The 26,003-nt window shown below is 39.2% G+C and overlaps 2 protein-coding genes and 1 long non-coding RNA gene across 7 annotated transcripts in view; 2 read left to right on the top strand and 1 right to left on the bottom strand.

Moving 5' to 3' along the window:
* The first annotated feature begins 927 nt into the window (after window positions 1–927).
* oma1 (OMA1 zinc metallopeptidase) lies at window positions 928–10,551 on the top strand. The gene is made up of 8 exons (XM_061778687.1): window positions 928–1,659; window positions 3,438–3,666; window positions 4,672–4,845; window positions 4,926–5,033; window positions 6,081–6,209; window positions 6,551–6,625; window positions 7,670–7,819; window positions 8,901–10,551. The coding sequence occupies exons 1-8, from the start codon at window positions 1,346–1,348 to the stop codon at window positions 9,183–9,185; spliced, it is 1,464 nt and encodes a 487-aa protein (XP_061634671.1). The 5' UTR covers window positions 928–1,345; the 3' UTR covers window positions 9,186–10,551.
* A 74-nt stretch (window positions 10,552–10,625) lies between these two features.
* Window positions 10,626–26,003, top strand: part of dab1a (DAB adaptor protein 1a) — a 230,595-nt gene continuing 215,217 nt past the window's right edge. For all 5 annotated transcript variants that reach the window (XM_061778681.1, XM_061778679.1, XM_061778680.1 and 2 more), the window contains exon 1: window positions 10,626–10,779. The gene's annotated coding sequence lies outside the window, so the exon portion shown is untranslated. The remainder of the gene's footprint in view (window positions 10,780–26,003) is intronic.
* Window positions 11,461–12,493, bottom strand: LOC133480526 (uncharacterized). The gene is made up of 3 exons (XR_009789299.1): window positions 12,381–12,493; window positions 11,783–11,849; window positions 11,461–11,597 (listed from the first exon to the last, which is right to left on the bottom strand). It is a non-coding gene; the product is annotated as an uncharacterized LOC133480526 (long non-coding RNA).

Raw genomic sequence — 26,003 nt, 5'->3', positions numbered from 1 at the left:
TGTTACAAACATTTTGGTGCTTTATGTGGTGTTGGAATGGATTTAATGACATTTTAGTTTCATTGGGGAAAGATAATTTGAGATATGAGTGTCAGAACAAATTAAACTCATAAGACCACTTATAAAACTAGGGATTGTACAAACCTTTCTTTTTTTTCATAAAAAACAAACATTTTTGTTGAACCTTGTTTCACATTTTGAGGATGCATGCGTTTTTAATTGTACAGCAATTATACTATGTTTATTAATGGTTTTAGCAATATTAGTTTTTACTAGTACTACTGGTAGTAATCAAATATTGCTAATTTTACTGGCATATACAATGTATTATACTGCTATTGATTAATATACAGTAGTCCTAATATTAATTAATATGAGTACTAGTATTTATAATAATTTTAATACTTTATATTACTGCTAATATTTTATTAACTAATATTGTTACTAATATTAGTGGTGACGTTTTAAAAATGTCAATTTTTGGGGGCGCTGGAGTGGTCACTCGGAACCTTTCCTACTTGTTATTTAAATGTATTTTATTTGAGAAGTACATAGTTCTTTCGAATTTAGTATTTATAATCATTAGTTTTACTGCTAATATTTAAATAATATGTGACTGATAGTGTTGATATGTTACAAAAAAGGCATTTATAAATACAACAAAATAAATAAAAAGGTTGACCAAGACGGTCACTCGGAAAAACATTTATTGACTTGTTTCCGGCGGAGGCTATTCTTATGACTTCTAATATTTATAAGGATTAAAATTACGGATAATTATTAACAAAACGATATTATTAATAACGGTGGGATATTTGAAACCATGTTATTTAAAATCTATTATTATTTTTTTTTTTTAATCAATGACCGCTACGGAACTTTTGTTGCTACTCGGAAACTTTCGCACGGACTTGTTTCCGGGTGGACGTATAGTTTTCACGAGGTTTGGTATTTATCATAATTAATATTACTGCTAATATTAAGGGTGGTGACAGAATTTTAAAAAACATCTTAGAATAATATATTAATAATAATATAACAGTTTTTGACCGTGCTGGTCACGCGAAACCTTTCTTCCGAACTTGTTTCCGGGGGACTTATTTTGCACGCTGGAACAAATCTCCGAAACAGGCAAAAGTTGTCGCAATGGAGTGACATTTCTCGTCACCTATCAATGCAAACACCATTCAATGCAACGCCTTTCGGATGAAACAACACAGGAAAAAAATGATATTTTGCTACCGAAACTTCCTAAAACGAAACCATTAGGTTACACGAAGCTCGCGTGACATTGGCGACCAGTAGTAAGAAAATGACGTCTCGGTGACTTCCAGTGAAGACAGCCATGATGTTTCCCTTAAGGGGGCTTCCCTTGTTTCACCTGACGCGACACCTCCAGGTGGTCTCTCACTCCTTCCACATCCGCTCTTTGCAAGCCCCACTCCGGCATGTTCGACATGGAGCCCCTCGCGCCGGTGGGCTCGTCCTGGTTCCACATGGCACCGCCGGGACGGTCTTGCCCAAAACTCCTGGCCTCCTTCGGTCCCCTCGATGTGGGGCTCAGTTCCGTACCTCTACCCGGGTGGAGGCTTTACCAGCTCCTCTGATATGGCTGGTGCTCAAGCCTGTACAGAAGCTCATGGCCATCATACTGGGCAGGTAGGAGACAACTACCACGTTTAACATCAAACATTTCGATGATTAAGCTCAGAAAATAACAAGAATATTGTAGGGACAGGCAACATTTCGCTAAAGGTTTCATAAAGTAATTCCTGATAGGAAAATCCTTAGAGCGACCACCATGTTTAATATCAAAATACTTTGGATCTAAAAAGTGTACTACAACATCTGAGCATTATTTGGGGTGCTTGGGCGCTTTAAATGTTGAAAAGTGGACTGTCTCCCATTTAACATGAGTATAACACAAACTCATGGTCCCCGGGCCAGGTCCGGCCCACCGCATCATTTCAAGTGGCCCACAAAAGCAAATCATGTACGTCCACTTCATGCCTCTTGCTTGAATACCAAAACTGCAGATTGAGCTATTGTAAGCGTTTCAATTCCACTTTTCAAATAACATTGAATAATAGTTGAACAAATATTTGTTTACTGGCTTCTGATTTCTGAAAACCAGTTATCCATCAATTTGTTGTGCCTAAGTAATATATATAATTTATGTATGTTTGATACTATTTTTTTTCCCCAGACAGACACCAGTACAAGTATTCACTCGAGTACTCATGATACCGATACCACGAGTACTTTTGATACATAAAATGTCAATTAACACAATGGCACAATTGTGAACAAAGTACTTTCTCTCTTTCTTTCTTTCTGATGCACATGAAGATTTACCGATGTGTGAAACTGCTGCAGTCTAGCAGCGCCAACTCCTGGCGAGGAGGACTTACTCCGTGTCATTTTTTTGCCTTAAGTATTGGTGGTCGGTATCGGCAGCCTTCACGAGTATCCTATCCCTTGAAGTAAGGCCGATATTGGCCCGATAGCGATACGTGGTATCGCTACTTGCCCTTCCCTCATTCAGTCATAACAGCCCTCTCAGGAAAACCGTAACTGCGATGTGGCCCGTGACAAAAATGTGATTTTTAAAAAAAAATTCTGAACACATCCCCAGTTATAAGAGTGTGTGTGCACACTTGTCCAACTTACCCCCTCGAAAAGATTTTTTTCCCCCATTTGAATTGAACAGGTTACTAACCCGAACCCTTTTGAAGACTTGAAAAGTAATGCTGGAAATTAACATATTTTTTTTCTTCTTCAGTAGCTTTTTCTGAAATTGGTATAAAAATGGGCCCTGACTGGAAAATCCATCATACTGGGAAAGTAGGCGACCGGTACCATTTTTAGTATCAAAATTCTTTGACATTTTGATTCTTTTAGCCCAGAATAAATAAATATAACAAATAAAAGAGAAATGTGAGCATTTTCAAGAAAATCTAGAAACTTATATGTAAAAACTGTTTACAAATATATTTCAAAAAAATGTTTAAACATGTAAGAGAAATTCTAGGGAAAACTTCTGCTGAACTTATTTTGTCAGTTGCTTATTTTTAATATGCATTTAAAAAATATTTAATTGTAATTAATCATCCATCCATCCATCCATCCATCCACCCATCCATCTTCCCAACCGCTTATCCTAAATTAAATTATTTTTTAATTAATAATTTGCAGTCAATTATCCATGCATGATATGTTTAATTCATGGTATGTTTAATGTATTGACCTGGCAGCGAAATAACGGGCCAAAAGAGCCGATTTTCTTTATATGTCTCTCTTTCAACACACACACACACACACACACACACACACACTTCTTAATTGCCCCACAGTAACCCTTTTTTTCATCACTAATGTGACAAAAAACAGGTATTTGATCGGATTGATAAGCGTAACGACCTGTTGTATCGCCACAGGAGTTTAAGGAAGTGGTGGGTGGGGCTGCCGGACGACCGGCGTCAGCTCTTCCGCCAGTGGGCGTGGCGGCGGCGCTGGCGGCTGGCGGCGGCGGCGGGCGCAGCGGCGGCCATCACGGCCCTCCTCCTCCTCACGCACCTGGACCAGTCGCCTGTGACTGGACGCACGCGCCTGCTGGTGTTCAACAGGCAGAACTACATGGAGCTGGCAGCCTTCACCTCGGAGGCGGTGAGGGGACGCGATGCTTTTTCATGGAAATTTGAACTTTCTTAATTGTGTCTCAGTGTGAAAAGAAGTTAACCGTTGTAAAACATGAAAACAACCAATCAACAGTTCAGAAGTTCCTGGGTATCTAATTTGTTTCTAATTCGATTTTAATATCCTCCAGGTATGTTGCTGGTCAAATTAACCTGTTAAAAAAGACAAAAAAAAATGTGTGTGTGTGTGTGTGTGTGTGTGTATGTATATATATATATATATATATATATATATTATATATAGGAGTTTCTGGAGATTTAATTAAATGTGATTTTTAAAATCATCTTATGTTGCAAATTAACCCATTGAAAGAAACTAGAAAAAATATTTTTAAATAAATGAATAAAATCTGTTTTTTATTTTCTAGATAATATATTTTAAGAATTGTAAACCTGGTCTGGAAATACTATTAAAGATTCAAAGAAAAAAAACCTTGACAATTTTAAAAATGTACAAAAAACCTAAAATATATCGTTAATATTTTCAAAAGGTACACTTAAATCTACAAAAAAAGATAGAGGTGTTAAAAAAAAATAATAATTAATGACTGCTGAAGTTGCTGGTGATTTAATTTGATAAATTAGATTTAAAAATCATCCAGTTAATTTTGCTGATCAAATTGATGCATTAAAAATAAATACAAAAATATTACAAAATAAATGAATACAATCTAGCTTTATTTCTAATTTTTTTTTTAATTACAATTAAAAAAACTAACCTACAGAAATATATCAAAATGTAAACAAAAATCGCAAACCAAATACAGTTTAAAAAAAGTTTAGCCATTGTAATACATAAAATTAACAAAAAAAGTCTACTTTTACTTGACCTTCTTTTACACACAGTGATTATGCAAAAAACAAAAAGAAAAGAAAAAAAACACTGATTCACTTTGATAATAATTGAGGCCACATAAATTGATGCTCGATTTTTACTGCTTTAATGTAACTTCCTGTGTGTCGTCTTCTCGTGCAGTACATGGAGGAGTTTGGCGAGCTGCTGCTTCCCGAGAGCGATGCTCGTCACCAGGCGGTGGAGCGAGTGGTACAGCACCTGGCCCGGCGCAACCAGGACCTCCCCGAAATGGCCGACGTGGACTGGAGCGTCCACGTGGTGCAGAGCGACAACACCAACGCCTTTGTGCTCCCGGTCGGCCACCAGTACTTCACTTCATCGTGATAAAAAGTCCTATTCAAACTCATATTTTGTTCTTTTGGTTGTTGTTGCAGAATGGCAAAGTGTTCATGTTCACCGGCATGCTGGAAGCTGTGGCAGATGTCCACCAGCTCACCATCGTGCTGGGACACGAAATGGCTCATGCCTTACTAGGACACGCCGTAAGTCATCACATTAGGTACACCCGCACCATCTCACATCGACAGCCAATTAAAGAGCGACATCAAAAAGACAATAATACAAAATAGAATGTTCCTTGTTCTATATCGCGGTTCATCGTATGCTGGCTTTTTGGCGGGTCTGGAATGTATCCCCGATAATTGCCGGGGGTTCACTGCGCCCAATATTTTGGGTACCTTGTTTGGCCACGCAAATATCAACATCATGTAGTTCCTGTGTCATAGGCACCGATATTTTTGATGATGGAACATCGAAATCTCATTTACTGGTACTTTGATTCAGACTGCAGCTGCGTCCACCATTGCAAGGCTTTATGTAATAAAAAAATTCAAATGTCAAATATTGAAACCATAATTTTGTAACAATTTTGATTATGACTTTTGCATGGAAATGTTCTTGACCAAATTTGGAAAATATTGAAATTGTTCTGGAAGTGATTTTTTTTTAGGTTGGCAGCGCTGTAATAATAACGCATTTAAGCAATTTACACTGTATTCCGGTTAAATAAAGCCTAAGTAAAATAAAATAAAAATGAAAAACAAATGGATTGCATCAGTTAGCATTAACCCACAACATAACACAACACAATTAGAAAAAGAATGTTTTTTTTTTTTTTTAAATAAATAACAAGTCCACTAAGCTACTTCTCGTGTTGGTTTTGCAAATATTTTTGCCGGCAAATGAAATCCAATCATAACGCAATTACACCTTTAGCACATTAAAAAGCCATTTGGTGCGGCGTAAAGGCCCCATCCATGTTGTTGCGGCGAGTGTTTACGGCCTCGTTAAAAGTACATTCTCGTTGCTGCGTGAGCAAGTGTGTCATCAACTCGTGCCGTTTGGGAGTTTGGAACTCGGAGGAGGATTGTAATTAGATCAAGGCAATGAGCATCCGCAGGACGCCTTATTAGCTCCTCACTCCATTCTTGGAGAGTGCGTGATATCTTTTTTCCTGCCTCTTCGCATTGTCCTCCTATCCTAACCTCCACCTTCACCTCCATCTTCGCCATCACCTTGTCCTGCTGCAGGCGGAGCAGGCCAGCCTGTCCCACGTGGTGGACCTCCTGTCCGTGGTCCTGCTGGCCGCCATCTGGGCCGTGTGTCCCCGTGACAGCCTGGCGCTGCTGGGTCAGTGGGCCCAGGACAAGCTCACGCAGGTGACTCGCATACACTACGAATTCATATGAATATTGATATTGATATAACACTAAGGCCAAATGGAAATTTCTTACAAGTGTCAAAAGAAGTGAAACACTGTTATTATTAGGATGTGACAACACTAAGGCTAAAGTCTTCATGATAAATACATTTATTTGCCTCTGTATTTATTTTCGTATTTTAACTAAGTTGTAATTGTGAGTTTTTCCAGCGAATAACGAAGAATAGGTTGCAAAGATAAGCCCGCGAGTCGAGAATCGCAAATATGTGGAGGAACACTGTATAGCGGACGAATTGTATTTGTATTTATATCTCATCCTCTCTGCGGCGCCCCCTGCAGTTGATGTTCAACCGTCCCTACAGCAGAAAGCTGGAAGCGGAGGCGGATGAGGTCGGCTTGCAGTTGGCGGCGAAGGTACCGCCCGACCCAGATACACTCGCAACACTTGGAATGATGGACTTGATTGCGTACACAAACACAGCTCATTTCATTTCGAATATATTCTAATCATTGTCAATAATTAATTGCACCCATCCATCGATTTTCTGTATTGCTTGTCCTTGAATAAAAACTGAAAAACAAGACTACACATTAATCACAAACTACGAAAAAATAAACAATACTTGACTAAAGTAAAACAATTCAAACTGTGATAGATCACACATTAAATCATTTCTTTTTTTATTTTTCAGAATAAAACAAATACAAATAAAATGGTTTACAAATCTGATCACATGCATTACACGTTAAATAAAAAAAAAAAAAAATGTAAAATAGTTGCTTGAGTAAAATAATTGAAAAATAACATTGTTTACAAATTTGATCACATCGACTACACATTGATTAATACAATTAAAAAATACAATTAAAATACTAAAAAAATCTATTGAAGTAAAATTACTAAATACAAATGAAATGACTACATACGGCACACAATGCCATTATTACACAACAGATAATACATTTAATTTAAAAATGATTCAAATCAAACAAGATCATTAAATGATCATGCATTTAATAATAAAATTAAGTTGTTTGATTAAACATTAAATCATGAAACAGAAAAAGTAAAATGAATGACTAAAATAGAAATAAGTAAAATTAAAATAATTGAATTCTTAGACTAAATAATGAATTAAAAAGGTAATAAATGAATAAAATTTTAAGTAATTTAATGCTTAATCATTAAGTAATGAAATAAAAAGTAAAATAAAACAAACAAACAATTGACTTATTACACTTTAAAAGAAAACAAGTAAAATAAATGTCATTATCACATTCACTTACTGTTGTTTCAATATGTGCCACTGCGGGGCACCATTGTCAAAGTAAACAAACCTTGTGTCACAGACTGGTAGATACAATTCATTATTTTAGTCATTTTAAATAGAGAGAAGAAGAAAAAAATTAGGAATATGTAACAAGTGTGTGTGTGTGTGTGTGCGTGCGTGCGTACAGGCATGTGCGGATGTGCGTGCGGGTCCGGTCTTCTGGCAGCAGATGGAGATCAGGGAACAGCTGAGTGGAGAGCCCAGCCTGCCCGAGTGGCTCTCCACGCATCCGTCGCACAAGAACCGCGTGGCGCAGCTGGACCGCCTCGTGCCGCAAGTACACTTTCTCACACACACATAAATCACTTGTTAACGTAAAATAAAAAAAAAAACAGACGCGAGGACATCCAAATTTTATACGTTTTTCAAGGAGCTAATGAAGTGTCTAGAGAGATGTACGATTTCCTGCTGCAGGCTTGGGAGGGGAGGAAGGATGAGAAAGGTGCACAGGGTTATTTTGTTTCATTTTATCTTATTTTTCCTCCTCCCCACCACGGAAAAAAAAAAAAAATCCAGGATGTCTGCTAAAGTTTACATCCTGGAGGCGAGCAAGTTATGCAGCTTAGCGACACAATCAGACGTATCTGCGGGCTAGATGGAAGCTCCCGTGGAAGCATCAGCATCAGCATCCACAGTCATTATTTCTGTGTGTGTGTTTGTTTGTATGAGTGCCCGATGGCTTTAACCTTGAGTCGGTTCACCAAGCGGCAAAGACGAGCAGATGGCTAAACAAGCGATGGTGCGGCGGGTGCCCGTGTGCGTCGTCTTTTGCTAAGCTAGTTAAAAGGTGAGCGGATAAAGCTATGCAGCCGGCCGCATGGTCGGTTCGGCCCGTTGAAATTTCACCTTGGTCTGCGTTTTAATATATATTCAAAAAAGGATACAATATTAAGAAATAATAATCGAATAAAAAAAAGTCAAGCAAAGAAAAAATGATTAAAAAAATAATATTAATGAGTGTTCATTATATAATAAAATTAAAAAAACAGAAAATGTTAATGATTACGACAAAATAAAATATTTAAATAGAAATGAAATAGGCGGCAGACGCTCTAACGTGGTTAGAGCGTCTGCCTCACAGTTCTGAGGACCGGGGTTCAATCCCCGGCCCCGCCAGTGTGGAATGTTAAATAATAAAATCTTAGTTTGGAAAAAAAAAGACTTGTAAGGTGGTTATCTCTTCATATTATGGAATGGACATTGTTTAAAACAAATAGTGTTCTCACATTTTCATCATCCTGGGTAGGAGATACTTCAAGTTCAATAGGATTATTGACTTCAAAAGCTAATGGATCAATCATAAAAAAAAAATAAATAAAAAATCAGTAGGATTCTTGTATGCGTGTGTGTTTGTGTAGGCTCTGGAGTTGAGGGAGCACTGCGTGTGTCCCGCCCTGCCGCCCACCGACCCCCGCGCCGTCTTCTCCAAGAGCGTGCGCGTGCTGCTGGACGAAGCCAAGGCGGCCCCGCAACCGAGTTCGGGCGGCGCGCGCCTGCCTCAACACGGGCCCGCCGGGGTGGTGGCCCCCGCGGCTCTGCTCGCTCAATCCGGGCCACCTTTTTCACCCCGCCTGAGCCAGGGGGACAGTAAAGCTTTGGAAGGAGCCGGAGCAGCAGCTGTGCCTCCAGAACGGACTCAATGAAAGGAGAAGCCTGTGGTACTGATGCTACTCAGTGATCCATACTGTACGGTAGATAGGGGACCCTCGTTTTAGGGTTAGGATAGATGCAGTCCATCCAAAAAGTTTCCTGTACTACTGAATTCACTCCTGAGTACCTGATCCCAGTGGAAAAGCAAAGTTCCCCCATTAATATGTGAGCAAAAACCTTTTTCACGCTTTGGTACTGCAAAATTGCCAAACAGAGGTGATGGTTCCCATTGAAATGAATGGAAATGCAATTACAGCGCTGCCTTAAAATAAGTGTGATCCGACTTAGTCGTTCGGAGCAAGCAAACATTTGGGCTCTGAGAGCTGGAGGGTGGCAGTGAACTCAACTCACTTCACAACAAGGAGCAGTTTGGCAGATAGTCAACAATTCTTCCCAAAAAAAAAGACGCTTCAAGCTGTTTATTTCCACTGCCACTTCAAGTTTCACGTCAAACTCAACATAAAACAAAGAGAATCACACCTTGTGTGTGGAAAAACAACAACATAGCTTTGCCCTAATAAAGTCAGTTTAGCTTAATGCTAACCAACAATGCAAAATGCCTTAGACAGGCTAATGAATAGCGTCAGCGTCGCAGTCTTATAACCCTTTAAAGCAACGAATATTTGAACACAAACGGTGGGACAACACATGTAGATAGACAATATAACAATACTCGCAGGCATATACTCTATTCTTTGCGAAAAATGAAAAAAATATGACAGCAACTTACTGAGTCAGTTGTGAAACTCTTCTTGTGTGTCTCCATGTCTGTATTATACTATATTTGTCAGCCATTCTTGTAGGGTGAATAGTTTTATATAGTGGTTTTACACTTAAATTGTGAAATGAATGTGTTAAATCAGAACAATTTTGGCATCTGGGATGCACACAGACTACAGATGACATACACACACAAACACACACAGTTGCCGGGCGGATTTCGAGGCCAGAAATAGAGAAAAGACAACGTGGAAGCGTCTCAATCGACAAGGAAGCCGGGAAACAAAAGAACATCCGCCTATGCTGAGCTGGCATCGTTTACTTTTAAATCAAACCCTTGAATTTGGGAAGGGGGCCCAAAACAAAGCAAAAAGTCTGCACTTGTTATTCAAATCTTGTGTTTCTTCTCTCAAGACGCCCACAGTCCCGTCTGGAATGATGCAGGGGAACGCTGGCAGCTATTTCCAGGTATCGTGAGAACGTGCAGGACACAGCTGCATTGTGGGAGGCGCCTGCCGTGGCCCGTCATGCACTCTGACCAAACTTTGACCTCTGCAACTCTTGTTTCTGAATATATTGCATGTGTGCGTGAAAGTGTGTGTGCAAAACGCTGCGACACATCAATTAAAGATGCAGCATGTGGGTTTTAGATTGGAAATGAATTATTTAGGCAATTTTTGAAATTGATGCTAAGTTTATTGTCCAAACATTTGCGGACCCCCAGCTACAGGTCCAGGACCACTACTGCTCTATCACACTCGCACATAGAAGGGTTACCAGTGATGGCAAAATAACCGTAACCACAGGAAAGGCTCTGGCAGCCCAGTACAGTACGAACTCCACACGTCTGCCAGGCATGTTCAACAGGTGAGTAGTTTTGCTTTATTTTAGTTTTTCTTACGGTAAAAATATTTTTACACTTGCATGACCGTTTAGGATTTTTGTTTTGTTGAAGAAAGGGATTAAAAAAGGACCGTTTTATCAAAACTGTGAACACAAATCCCAATTTTCAAGCTAGAGTCTCAAAACCTCAGACACCGTAATCAAAACCAAACATTGTTGTCAAATCAAACCCTGAGTCAGTCAACATGAAAAACACCACTGACCGGTCATTATGCACACCATAACAAAACTGAAAATCAGATCAGATCAGATCATAAAGCGGGAGGAATAATCTTTGTTCATATAGGAATCCAGTTTGCAAAAATCCTGTTTAACACTATATACCGTACACAACTTATACTCATCAAAATGTTCTTTTACAGTACTCACATAAATGTAGATGCATATATTTGCGTCGGTGGAGGCATGTGGTGTTCCTGATATGTAATTTACAAAATAACGATTCATATAAAACATGTGTTATACATGGTAAACAAGGTGCGCGGGAAAACCCCCCCACTGATTACTGCTGCTTATTCAGTCGTCTGTTATCGCGCTGGTGTTAATGTGAGCTGATGGTGAGCGAATGCGCTTACAACTACTTAGTGGGGCAGGATGAGGGATTAAGCCAGGAATACATTTGAATACATTCACACAATAATCCTGTCGGGTTTGGGGCTGATTCCGTCACCTTTTGTTTGTTTCTTATTTTACATGATTCCGTCGGCCTAACACCTGCTGCATCACACTTCTGGCACACTGCCCGGCTGTCTCGTTGTCATGGTTTCCTGCCTGCTGCCGTGCTTTGAAGGACATAACAATAATGCCAAAAGCAAAAAAAATAAATAAATATACACACACACACACACACACTCAAATTTAGCAGCTTAGTTTTCCAAGTTAGAGATATATAAATAACTGATACTAATTATAAAAATAACAAACAAAATATCTAAATAGAAATAATAGCATTCAATTACATTCTTACCTATACGACCACTGCTACCAGTACTCTTTTCATTTTTCTTGTGTTGGTAGTCGATTAGTGTCTATGACTGTAAACAAAGTACTTTTAAGAACACGACTTCTTGAATTATTGTAGAAAGTGACAGAATCCATTAACATGAAGTCACACAGAGGCCAGGATGAGAATTTCTGCTCTTGATATTTTTTATTTTTTTTCCCCCCCGCTGCAGACACTTTTGTCTGGCTTGCACTAAACATATGCACTCAGTGTGACTCACACACGCACACACACACACACACACACACACGCACTCACTCACTCACTCTTGCAACTCCATAGCGCACATATTAAACTCTAACACGCACACACAAGACTCGCGTACAACACCACACACACTCGTACTCACATTCAAGTCACTCACTCTTGCAACTCCCAACACGCACGTATTCAACTCTAACACACTCTCATCTAGTTCCAACACACGCACTCACACAAGTGTCCAAGTCTAACACGCGCACACAACACACACCTCCCAACACCACGCTCACACACTAACTCATCTGCAACTCCAACACACGCACACATTGGAATAGCAAAATGGCCTCCTATGGTCTGTTACCTATTCTTGTTCCCATCGTCGCCATGCAGCGTGCGTGTGTGCGTGCGACACTTTGCTTTGCGTCTCTTTGGCCTACTTAGTGCTTTAAGTAGCACACACATCGCCACAGTGCTCCTCCTCTTTCCCGGTGGACTCCAGCTGAATAATTGAGTGGCGCTGAAGCAGAGTAATAAGCTAGCTGCTGCTTTGATAACCAAACGGACACTCTCCCTCTGTGTGCGTGCGTGTGCGCGCGTGTGTTCCCCGGTTGCTGTAACGACTGCTAATACTCAGGAGCAGACATAAGCTCTGAACTACGACCGTGTTTGTCGATGTGTTTGCCGCATGCACCACATTGGCGGATCCGCTAGACTTGCAGTGGTTCTCAAAAGTATTTACACCAAGTACATGAAAATACCATTTAAAAAAAAAAAAAAGCACATATACTATACTTTGAAAAAAATGTAAATGAAAATGAAAAAAAAAAAGTTTAAATAAGCTTTTGTATAGCTACAACCTTCATTTCTAATATGTTTTATTGTATTTAATGTTTTGAGTATTGTAAATTTTATTTGTATTGAACTCAGGGATTCTTTCGCGTACCACTAGAAAGAGCCAATGTACCACTGGTGGTACTCGTACCGCACTTTGAGAATCACTGCGCTCGAGCCATTGACATCGTAATTGGGCGGCTTGGTGATGAAGTGCTGCCTCCATGAGGGAAAATGCACCATGCTGAATTTGTAGGGGCTTGTGTATCCTTCACAGTTTGCACTCGCTTTTTTAGACTTAGGGTTCAATAAGTAGTCGTCATGGCAACAAAATCCAAACTCACCATTGGCCCAGCAGTAGAGGGAAACAGGAGTTCATACAACTTCATCATACACACATACACACGCACACACACACTGACACACACTTCCACATCTAATACATATATACGCAAAGTTAAATATCCTCACAAATACACTTTTTATTTTTTTATTTTTTATCCTCACACGCACACACAAACACAAACAATGCAACACAATACAGCCTCATGCTAGCTGATAAAGAGCCCTTTTGATTTTGGCAGAGGCTCTTGCTCTGTGCCCTGCTCTCATTAATGCCTCCAGTGTGTGTGTGTGTGTGTGTGTGTGTGTGTGTGTGGACGAGAAAGCGAGAGCGGAATAAGCCCTCAGCTCTTATCAACAACAACAGGCCTTTGTGACAAACACACACACGCACACACACACTATTATGAAGAGTGTGGCTAGGTTGCCAGCATCAGCGCCAATATCCCCTTTGCAGGACAATGATAGACTAACCCACGCTGCTGGGGTACGTGTGTGTGTGTGTGTGTGTGTGTGTATGTATGAAGAGGTCAATGTGGTTGTCAAGACAACATAAACACTTCCACAAAGTGTTACTTTCTATATTCCACCATCATCCGGGTTAATTGTGCTTTTAATTACTGCGTTTATGCAGATTTCGAATACAAGATGGGGTCAAGTGATACTTAATGTGGGTGTTTATTTGCTCTTTTAAGCGTGACATGTCAATTGTTCTGCGATTGGCTGGCAACCAGTTCAGGGTGTGTGTCCCCCACCTCCTGCCCGATGATAGCTGGGATAGGCGGCTCAGAAAATGGATGGATGTCAATTGTTTGTTAGTGTGCGTACAATTATAACTGTTTATAATTGATTGATGTCAACTGTTTCATACAGTTTTACCTTAACCAGACACGATTCAACATACGTGTATTTTTGTGAGTTTATCAGTCTCACAATGCGTCACTATTCCCGCTTGCATTTTCATGCTCTAATTGGACGTGTTGTTTTCTGCAACAGTTCGGCATTTTGCACAGGAACTGATGTCTTTTAAGTCTAAAAGTTCAAGTGCAGGGCTTCCTGTTTCCTCTGTTTAATGCTGTTGTCTACATTCAAGTTAGTCAGTGAAAAATAAAGTTCATAAAGAATAGTTTTCACTACCACAAAAAACAAAAAAGGAGCTTGTATAAGAAAAAAAAGTTTGCGATATATTTAAAATAAAAAGTGCTTTAATACCTGTATTCTAAAACTAAATTATATATATATTCTCATTTATAAGAAACAATATACTACAAAAAAAAATTAATTCAAGCCTTGAATTAAAGTCCTCTCCCGAGCACCCGTGACTACCAGCACACGTTTCCCCCCCCATTTAGTTCTTATAATACACACGATGCCATCGATTATTGTTGCCGTGGTAACGAGTATATCCGGTCGCGTTTGAGTTGACAAGATAAAGCCCAGTGATCGTAAAAGACGGGATGCGGTGGTATCGGAATACACGATTTTATTGCAGTAGTCTGACATAGTGCAATCGTGAAAGACCGAATTTGTCTTGTGGTCTGATCGGGCGTTACGTGTTGACCGTCCCACACGGCCGACATGTTTTTTTTGTGTTTTTTTTGAATAACTTTATTGGCCGTCAGATATTTACAGGACTACGCCTAAAGACGCATGATAAGGCTAAAAATAAACCAGCTTTTGGATTCAAATATACTGTACACAACGGCGACACGGAGTAAATGTCTTTTGCGGAGCCGATCAATGATGTCGTTGATTGGATTGGCAAATTACGACATTCAAGCCGATCAGACGATCAGCATAAAATTATCGGCCGATACCGATCAGGCCGATCAGATCGGTGTAAAGTGTAATAAAAACATAATACTGGATAAAAATGATTCTTATGTAACATATTTCATCAAATAAACTACACAAAAACATAGGCTCATACATGCAATAATACAAGCATAGTTTTGGAAAATAGATACAAAAATGAAATTAAAAGATGTCATTATTATACATAATTCTTACGGATTTGTATTTCTTAGTCTTACACGACTAGCATCACCTCAACAACAGAATGCCACAAGTTTATCCATGTTTAGCGGTTAAGGTTTGAGATAGTCATTCAACATGCAATTTTAAATCTTACTTATTATCTTTCCCCTTGCAAATGAGCAATTAGTGAAACGTAATCCTTGGCAGCATCTGTTTCTTCCTGTATGAAAAAGTAATTATTTCAGGAATTCCCCATGCACACTTAAAGTGCGTGAGTGATTTAAAAGCAAACAAAGTAACGCGTTAAGGGTTTGTGTTGGATGTAAGCGGCCCAGGGCGTCGTAGCGATTGTTGCGTTTATTAAATACCAAACCAAACCAAAAAAAACATGCAAGATGGTCGTCGCGGTTCAACAGCAGCATCACGCTGTCCTCGGGTTTCATTCTGGCCTTTGGGCTTTTTTGGAAGACGCGGCAGACTGTGGTCGCGCCTGCTGGGACGAGGCGCAGATGTTGCAATTGAACCCCCACCTCCAAATTATATATATATATAATTCCCAAACAAGAGTGTCCTGCGTCCCCTGGTGGTTGGAGATTTAATGACGCTGAAAAAGGCAGCAGGCCAGGTAGCCTGGGGCGCTCCCTAATTGGCCGACCTGCTTGTTTCGACGTGATTAATCTATTTGTGAGTATATTTCATAACTTCGAAAAAACAAAAAAACAGACTGACGCTACTAAAGTAACGATGCCCCTCAGCCTATCCTCACTCCTCATTTTTCAGTTATTTTTTTCATGTTAACGCAGGCTGATTAAAGGCAGAGGCAGAGATGCTGGGGGCACTTTTAGCAGTGGTCGTTAGGGCATTTTATAGACTTCGTTATATTTATTAATGTTTCTTCTTTCCATGAAACACGGCATGTGGAAAATGATTCAAAGCCTTTTCTCTGTAGGCGAATATCCAATGTAAGAGTCGGAAGTTGGAAATTCAGTTTAAATATTAGAGTCCACAATCTGATCAAAATCGAAATAAGGTTAACCCAGTTGATATGTGGCCCAGTTAGTATTTTTTGGTTTATATTTATATATTTTCAGTTTGTGTGCGTGATACACTTTAATTGTTATGTTATTAAAAAGTAAAAAGGTTACGTGAATAAAATCTTTTCACATGAAAATTAGTTTTTTTCAGAAAGTCATGTTACTAGAAAAAAGTTGCAGGATAACTATTTTGTCATACTAATGAAGTGCTAACTTAAATCAAATATAAAATGAAAATACAATTGTATTTGTTAATGTAAGAAGTCATGAATATGTTGATAATACGGACAGATAATATGCTATTGTATTCCCCAAAAAATCCAAATATTACAATCATAAAAAACATGATTTTTAAATGCGCTGATGCGCCGGGTCTAACCCGCCTCCTTGCAGAGTTACGCCATGCGCAGTGCTGGATTTATGAATGTCATGAAAATAGAGCCTATCATTTTATGAGAACAAAATCAACGTTCAAATATTACAATATACAACTCCCAATAATATGAGAAGAAAATCAACTCAAAAAGTCATATTTACAAAAACAATGCTAAATACGAAAATACAATATTTTTTCTATGACAATTCATAATATAATTAGCAAAAACGTAGCATGACAAAAAATGTATATTATTTTGAGAAAAAAACTTCAGACAAAGTTACAATAATAAAACAAGAAAAAAAGACAAAAATAAAATATTTGTTTTCATTGAAATTTCTTGATATTAATTGTAAAAAGCGATCATGACAATAAAATCATATTTTTTTTCACTCAACAATTGGTTTTATTCCAAAAGGGGAAAAGAAGTAGTAAGAGAAAAAAAAATGGCATAATTTTACAGGAATAAAATCATAGTCTTTTTGAAAACAAAAAAGTTGTAATATAGAGGAGGAATAGAGTTGAAGTAAGTAGAAATAAAGGTGTAATGCTACAAGAATAAAATGTTTTTTTTTTTGCATAAAATGTTATATGTTGGAAGGAAAATCAAAAGGTTACAAGAATAAAATCTTTCATAATAATGTTATGGGAGGAAAGTATTTGTTTTCGGTAAAAAAACAAAAACAAAAAAATAATAATGTTCCTAAAAAATGTGGTAAATTACAAAATACAATACTTTTTCAATGAAGATTCAGAAAGTTATAATTAGATTTTTTTTTGAACTTATTAAAAAATAGTAATATGAGGAAAAAAGGCCAGTTTTCTTTTTTTTTTTTTTAAATAAAATTTATTTTTCAATTCATTCATTCACTTTCAATCCACAATTACCTACTTTTCCAATTTTTACATAAAATTGAGAGGGGGGGGGGGGAAATAATATAAGAATTCCTCTAAAACAACCCAATTTTTACATTTTTTTAAAATTAAAAAATCGTCCCGGATGTCACTTTTTTGCTGAATGAGCGTGTATTGTTTTGTGCGAGTGTGTGTATGATTTGGGGCCAGTGGCTGCCCGTCCACTCAATATGGCATATGAATATTGCACAAGCCATTCTCTCATCTCCCGCCCTGCTCAATTATTCATCCAGGCTCCAACTTTATTCTTTCACTCCAGGCTTTCTTACAAATAAATAAGCGCACACAAACACACACACACACACACACAGAAAAGGTGTGTGGAGAAAAGGTGGCAGAATGAGATGAATGCAAGTTCATCTTTCATTTATGTCAATTATACGGTGGGATCTTCCAAATTTCTGTCTATGGATTATTTGTAGGTGTTGTGTTTCTTTCTATTGTGCTTGGTGGCAATTATCATGGCTAACTTATGAAAGGCCGCTCGCTTAGTGCTAACACGCAATGCAAAACGTCATAGACTGGCTAATGACAGTAGCATTGATGTTGCGGTGGTGATAAGCGAGGAATATTTGTATACAAATGGTGCGGCAACACATGCTGACAGACAATATAACAATACTCACAGGCATATATTCTTTATCCTCTGCGAAGAACGACTGATGCTACTGCAGCTGAGTCATTTAGTTATGAAACGATTCATTATATAACTGTACTATACTGACCCCTGGTGGCCAAGGCATGCATACCAGACGTAGCACAATGTCAATGGGTATTGAAGCATGAAATCATGATGCACAAATTGTTGAATTCTGCTTAATGATGTTATTACTCTTATGTTTTTAGAAATACTGCAGACAGAGTGCTATTTTTCTTATTAAAAATGTAAATTGTTGTTGTTGAGATGAGATACAAGTGTTTTGAGTTAAGGGCATAGTCTGGGTAACAAATTGAATTCTTAAATCAAGGCACCACTCTACCTTAATTGTTTTATTGTCCCCCCAACACCCCCCACTTCCCGGTAATTACCATAATTATTTCATGAGATAAATGAGTGAAAAACGAATAAATACATTTCATGAACCAATTTAATATTTTTTGAAATTAAATGTTAAAATGAAATATCTTGAAAGCGCTTTTTTATTAAAAGGTTTTCTTGATATCGCGGATTTTCATCCAAACTGGAACGTATCCACCAGGACAAACGAGGGTTTCCCGTCCAACCATTCCAACGGCTGCACTTGTCACCCCCCGTTAGCGTCAAGTCCTCCTTAAAGGCTGTAAGCTTTGAGCCCCGAAGTGTGACTCTCACATCTGCTACGTCCAATTTTCACCGGCCCACCGGCGACGGCCCACTCGCTTTGACCTCAAGGTGACGGCGACGAGCCCGAACGGTGAGCCGGGTCAACGTGATGGGACGGCAACCGCGATGCGCGCCGGCATTGTCACCTTGCCCGCATGACAGTTAGCAGGAGCAGCAGCTGCATTTAGGCAGTTTAGTTGGCCGATGCTGCACCGTGCAGTGAAGTGTTGTGTGTATTTCCGCCATTGGAAAAAGAAGGCAGCAGCGCTTTCTCAGTGCAGCAGAGATTCCATCAATGGAGTCTGACCAGAACTGATGGCAATCTCAAGGTTGCACGAACAGAAAGTGGAGTTTATTTATTTATTCTTTTTTTTTTATCAGCACTTTTTTTTTTAGCTCAGCTGATGTGATTGTTTTCCGAGGCAGGTGAATCTGCACTCGTGTGTGTGTGTTTGCATTTGGAGAAATACGCCAAAACCGGCAAAAGGGTCACAGTTGCACGGGCGCAAACTAATGGGATGTTTTAAAAGCTGGGCCTTCTTTAAAAATATTTCAATGTAATCAGAACTGAGGTCAGGGAAGGGAGGTCATTAAAATTTGCCAATATTTATTAACATTACTGCTACTATTGCTAACATTATATACATTATTTCATTAATGTAACTATTTTTAATTATATTATTTTCTGTTCAGTATGAATTTTTGATTCCACACAGGTTACATTAAAAAAATATAAATATATAAACAAGGTAAAAATAGAATATATATTTTTAATTATTCATTCAAATTGTAAATATATGAATAATTTAATTAGAATGCAATTAAAATGTTTACATTAAGATTGGCAAAAATAATGCCGACATGTTTGTCAAATTGCTGTTATTTTTTAAAATTTAGTTTGATTATTATCATTGAGAGCTGCTTCCCATATTTTGATTATTTAGCCACATGAGCTTTCAGTATGCTGCAGTGCAATACTACAAGCACAATCGTCAACAAGTAGCACCCTTGGGTCCTGAAAGGTGTTACATGAATCAGCTTTTTCTTTTTTTTTAAAATTAATATTATTTACAACCATAATAATAAACCTACTGCTAAATGAATAAGCTCTTTCTCGACAGCGTCAGTCAAACGTTGGATGTCATTAGCTGGGCTTTATTGGACGCTCGCAGCTAAGGTACGCATGTGTGCTGGTCCCGAGCACGTTGCAGCTTGCGGCGGTGATTGACGAGCAGCTGCTAGCGTGCAGCCGCCGTGTGACTGATCAGTAAATTTTCTCTCCTGCTGCTGCCTCAGCAAGTCTCAGCGCATGGATCACATTGACAGGCAGCCAAGCAGGGGAAAAAAGCCAACTCATGAGAGCGAGAGAAGCCGTGAGGGCTGCAAGAGCACAACCGCACAGCAGGCAATACCTTCAACTGCTCAGTCCTTTACATTTGTGTCGCCTTGTCGCCTGGACTCAGTTGCAGGGAGAGTCCACTGAAAGGGTGCAGGATCACCTGCAAGTGCAACGCTACAGGAGCTTTAGAACAGTAGCATATTTTTTGAAAATACTAGGCTTTACACGATCAGGATCTTTGGGACCGATCAGCGAGTTTAAAAAAAAACGATAACCGATCACCGATCCGATCACAAGATGGAGGAATCTGTCTATTTAAATGTTGACTGTATATACTTGTGTACTTAATTGCTCCAAAAATTATATTTACAATAAATAATGTATGTTTGTTTTTGTTCCTCTATTTATGCCAGTGAGGCATAGTGACAGACAGAACAAATGAATGGTCTTCTATTAGACAGCAAGAAGTGACTACAGTAATGAATGTATCCACTTTTTGTGACATTTTTGTTTGTTGGTGTGCCGTGAGATTTTTCAATTGTAAAATATGTTCCATGGCTCCATAAAGGTTGGAAATCATTGCTCTCGTCAGATCGTGGATTCTAAGCAGTCAGGTTAAACCAACATTACATGACAGAAAAAAATGGGTGCTAATTTACTGTAATTCCATCCATCCATTTTCTGAGCCGCTTGTCCTCACTAGGGTCGCGGGCATGCTGGAGCCTATCCCAGCTATCATCGGGCACGAGGCGGGGTACGCCGGGGGACCGGTTGCCACCCAATCGCAGGGCACGTACACACAAACAAACAACCATCCGTACTCACATTCACGCTTACGGGCAATTTAGAGTTGTCAATGAACCTACCATGCATGTTTTTGGGATGCTGGAGGAAACCGGCGTGCCTGGAGAAAACCCACGCAGGCACGGATAGAACATGCACACTCCACACAGGCGGGGCCGGGATTTGAACCCCGCTCCTCAGAACTGTGAGGCAGACGCTATAACCAGTCGTCCACCGTGCCGCTCTTGCTGTAATTAAATTATTTTTAATTAAATAACTTCACCCACATCGAAACGTTAGAGCGTCTGCCTCGCAGTCGTTTTTGTTGCCTGCTTGCGAGCCGTATCGTATTCAAAGTACGTGAACATTCCTCAAGCAAGTCTTAAACGAACGTCCTCTCCTGTCCTGAGCACCGGTAACCACCAACATTTTGTTCTTATAATACGTTCCACTCTTGTTGTTGTCGCCACAGTGACGAATGTATCCGGTCGCATTTGAGTTCACAAGATGAAGCCCAATGATCGTAAAAAACGGGATGCGGCGGTATCGGAATATGAGATTTTATTGCAGTAGTCTGACATAGTGCAATCATGAAAGAGCAAATTTGTCTTGTACTCTGACCCGGGCATTACATGTTGTCTGTCTCAGACGTGTTGTCTGTTCCACACGGCCGACATGTTTTTTTTTTTAATAACTTTATTGGCCGTCAGATATTTCCAATACTTCGCCAAAAGACACGTGACAAGGCTCAAAATAAACTAGCTTTTGGATTCAAATATACTGTGCACGATGGCGACGCGGAGTAAATGTGTTTTGCGGAGCCGATCAATGACGTCATTGATCAGATCGGCGAATTATGACATTAAAGCCGATCAGCATAAAATGCTAATTATCGGCCGATACCGATAAGGCCGATAAAATCGGTGTAAAGTCTAGAAAATACCAGTTGAAAATATCCAACTTCTATTCTCTCTTTGTCTGGTCCCTCGCTTGGGACCTTGGGCGACCCTGCCAGGGGCATTAAAGCCCCTGACAACTTAGCTCCTAGGATCACTGGGACACACAAACCCCTCCACCACGATAAGGTGACGGTTCAAGGAGGATTCCTTTTATCGAAAGAATATGCCATTTTTATGGGATGAAATAAAATTATTTTCATGGAAAAATAAAATATAACTACAAAAATACGACTTTTTATCTTGAAAATAATCACTATTTCAAGATTCTGTGAAGTAAATATTTGACTTTTTTATTCTCTAAAATATATGACATTGTCTTGAAAGTATAGTAAAAGTAACTTTTATCTCGGAAATATACTACTTTTTGTATACAAGGTATGATAATAAAAAATAAAAATAGTTTTTGATCTAAAACTGAAATCTGACTTGCTGTACCTCAACGTCTGAATTTTTCCCTCCATATTATAAAGCGTTTTATCTCAAAAATATATATATTTTTTCGTTTTTGACTGAGTTTTTTTTTTGTTTTTAAAGTTTTATCTAAAAAAATATGACTCATTTCTTGAAAATATATTATTTAAACAACAACAAAAAAATCCCTTTTTTCCCCCACAAACATAATTTTCTGTAAGATTATGATTTCAGTCTTGTAGCATGTATTTTAAAATCGAGCCCTCCACAAAAGCTTTTTGACACACCTAACAGCGGGGTGCTAAAAAGTGGTACGCTCCTGTATTTTAGACATACAGAAAAGAGCTAGAAACATTTATGATGCACAAGGTGTATTTTGGGCATGACAAAAATCCTTTTGCGTCTCTGTGCGGCGTCTCTTGCTGACTAATTGTGTTTTCTGTGAAATGAAACGGCGAGCCAGTGTGAGGCTTGTCCAATCGGGAAGCCTGAAGCTCTTTTTTTTTTTTTTTTTTTTTTCTTTCCGAAAAGCCGGATTGAAAAAGAAAACAGCAAAGTTTTTTTAATTTTTTATTCCCCCCCATCCGCTCCGCTCTGTCCTTTCGCTCGCGTAAAGCCTGCCAGTGTGGACGGCGCGAGCATGCCACAATGGCTTCCCTGTGCGCTAACGTGATTACATTGACGTGGTGGAAAGGAGCCAGAAGGAAGCAGGCGGCCTCTCCACTGAGTGGCTGCGCTTCTGCAAGTCAATAATAAACACACGCTGCTTCCACCAGGAGCACATTTTCTCTTTTATTGATCAACAGGTGACGCTGGGACATCATTATCACATTGCTTTTCTGTCCATAGGATCCCGCCTTTGATCTTCTCGCACACAGTGGAATCTCGTACGCTCCTGAGATCGTACAAGTCAGAATAACGCAGCCGATACCGAGTGCGGTAGTGCCTTGAGATTCGGCTGATTTATTTGCATTGACTTGCGAGCTCAAACTTGAGATACGAACGCTCGTACGGTGGTGGTGAACGTAACTCAACTCACGTCGCAATAAGCAGCAATTTGGCAAATAGTGAACAATTTTTTAAAAAAGAGGCATCAAGCTGTTTATTGCCTCTCCCAGTTAAAGTTTACTCGCATAACTGAAGATAATTACACCTTGTGTGTTCAAAACAAACACATAGGTTAGCCTTTAACCGATAGCTGAATGGTAATTCTAACACATAATGGGAAACAATAATAACGATGGTTTGTTTTTGTTGAATAATTTAACTACTAAATAAAGTAGTTATGTAACATCGGTTCAAGATTGTGTCCATGTAGAGGCATGGAGTTGATGCGTTATGAACCTCTCCTTCGACTGTAAGTGCTTTGCTGCCATCTTGTGGCATCGATACTCAATTACAAGCCATTTTAGGGTAGGCATCAATTAATCGTGGATTTTTCACTATTCGTGGCATTTGTGTATCTCAAATCAACGTTGTGATGTTTGCTGCTACCATCCGGTGGTGGTGGATCTGAAGCTCGCTCATATTTTGGTGTACTTGCAAGTCGAGTTACCGCTGTATTTGTATGCAAGCCATTCAAAAGGAATTTTTCCATGACATAGTCCCTCTATTGCTTATAAAAACGGATTTCAAAATGGTCATTGTGCAAATACAGCCTTTCTGCGTGAAAACAGGCAGTGCGAAGAGGAACCGTCACCCTTCACACGACCTCGACTCGTCGTCGTAATTAACAGATAACCTTTAATGAGGCGTCGGCCAAAGTGTGGAAATGCCGCATTAAACCAGACAGCGTTGCATACAAAATGCACATGCACACATTTAAGCGGCGTAAAGCGCTAAATGTGTCGTGCCTTAAATGTCACCTCACTGTATAATGTTGGGGGGCACGGGGAAAGATCACGCTGTCGCTAAGCGTTGTCGCCGCACGCTGACGAGCAGAGCCACGGAGGGCCAATGAAACGCATTTGACAATCTGTGGGCAGCTGCAATTAAACACATTTGTCATCCACGTAACAACTGTTTCCCCCCCCCGCCCCCCCACTCAAAAGAAAATGTCAAGATATTTTTAAAGGGGACAGATTATGTAAAATGGAATTTTTAAGTGATTTTATACAAATAGTTCTCGGGGATACCTGAGCATCCGTCAAGTGTGAAATTAAACAACCACAACAAGTAAATCTTTTGTTACAGTGCATCTTTTCCCACATTTTGTTCTATTGTCTTCTTTCAAAATAGAATCAATTAATTTTTTTCTCCCTTCAATGTTCTTCACACAACATCCCATAATGACAATGTGCAAAATGTTTTTCTTAATTAAATTAAACATAAAAATGAGACCAAGATAAATCATTTCAAAACTTTTTTTCACCATTAATGTGACATATAACCTGTGCAACTCAAAAAAAGTCTTCTCGAGATGGGAGGTAAAAATAAACAACGTAAATAGTGTGGTTGCATAAGTGTGCACACCCTCTTATAACTGGAGGCTGTGTTTAGAATTAACCAATCACATTTAACTCGTGCTAAATGGGAGTCAATACACGCTTGCCACCATTTAAAGTGCCTCTCATTAACCACAAATAAAGTTCCGCGGTTCTAGAAAGCTTTTCCCGGCTTTTATTTGGCTGCGTTCTAGCAGCAGCCTGAAGGATTTGTGCAAACACCGATTGCTATTTGGAAATGTTAATAATTCCCTCCACATTGTCTAGAGCCACAGTTACAGCTGACGAACAAGAGCCCCAAAGCATGATGCTGCCACCCCCATGGTTCAATATCGGCATGGTGTTCTTTTGGTGATGAGCAGTGTTGTGTTTGCGTCAAACATCCATTTTGGAATTATGGCCATAAAGTTTGGTTTCGTCGGACCGTAACACATTTTCCCTGCATGAGTTTGGGACATTTCCTGTGAGTTTTCACAAAATTTAGCCAGGCTTGGATGTTTTTCTTTGTAAGATAAGGCTTCCGTCTTGCCACCCTACCCCGTAACCCAGACATATAAAGAAGAGTGTTCACATGTACTAAAAAGCCAATACTTGCCTGAAATTCCTCCAGCTGCTTCCATATTGCTGTTGGCCTCTTAGCAGCCTCACTGATGAGCCACATCCCCAATTATAAGAGGGTGTGTACACTTGTGCAACCAAATTCTCTCACTTTTAAATGTTTTTACTTCCCCTCTTGTAAACAAAATTCAATTGAGTACTAGAGGTTATAGGTCACATTAACGGTGGAAATACCTTTGAAACGATTCATCTTGGTCTCATTTTTTTGATATCACAAAAAGCCTGGCATTTGAACAAGGGTGTGTAGACTTTTTGTATCCATTGTATCCCTAATTGAACAGAAAAAAAACCTGCACATTGATGAAGAAAGAAGTGTAGTCAGGATTAAAAATCCAGCTCTCGTTGATACCAAGGTCCAAACTTTCCATTCATGTGGTCGGTCTCTTCTCAGCCCTTAAAACCAATATACTGAACCGCAAAACTTCCACCAATGGCCTTTAAGGAAAGAAATGCATGCTGATTTATGAAAATACCCATGAATATTAACCATAGAAATCTATGGGCGCCTCCTCGATAGCAGTAAACGACACGCTAGGATCAAATGAAGTGGGAGATGGAGCAATTATTGTATGATAATGCCTTTAAAAGTTCTTATACGACCCATAGATAAATGCACATCAATGAGCTTCATTTAAGGAGGAAGTGGGGGTTT

Source organism: Phyllopteryx taeniolatus, chromosome 7, assembly GCF_024500385.1.
Source record: "Phyllopteryx taeniolatus isolate TA_2022b chromosome 7, UOR_Ptae_1.2, whole genome shotgun sequence".
Classification (NCBI taxonomy): Eukaryota; Metazoa; Chordata; class Actinopteri; order Syngnathiformes; family Syngnathidae; genus Phyllopteryx; species Phyllopteryx taeniolatus.
This window is presented reverse-complemented; position numbering and strand designations above follow the sequence as displayed.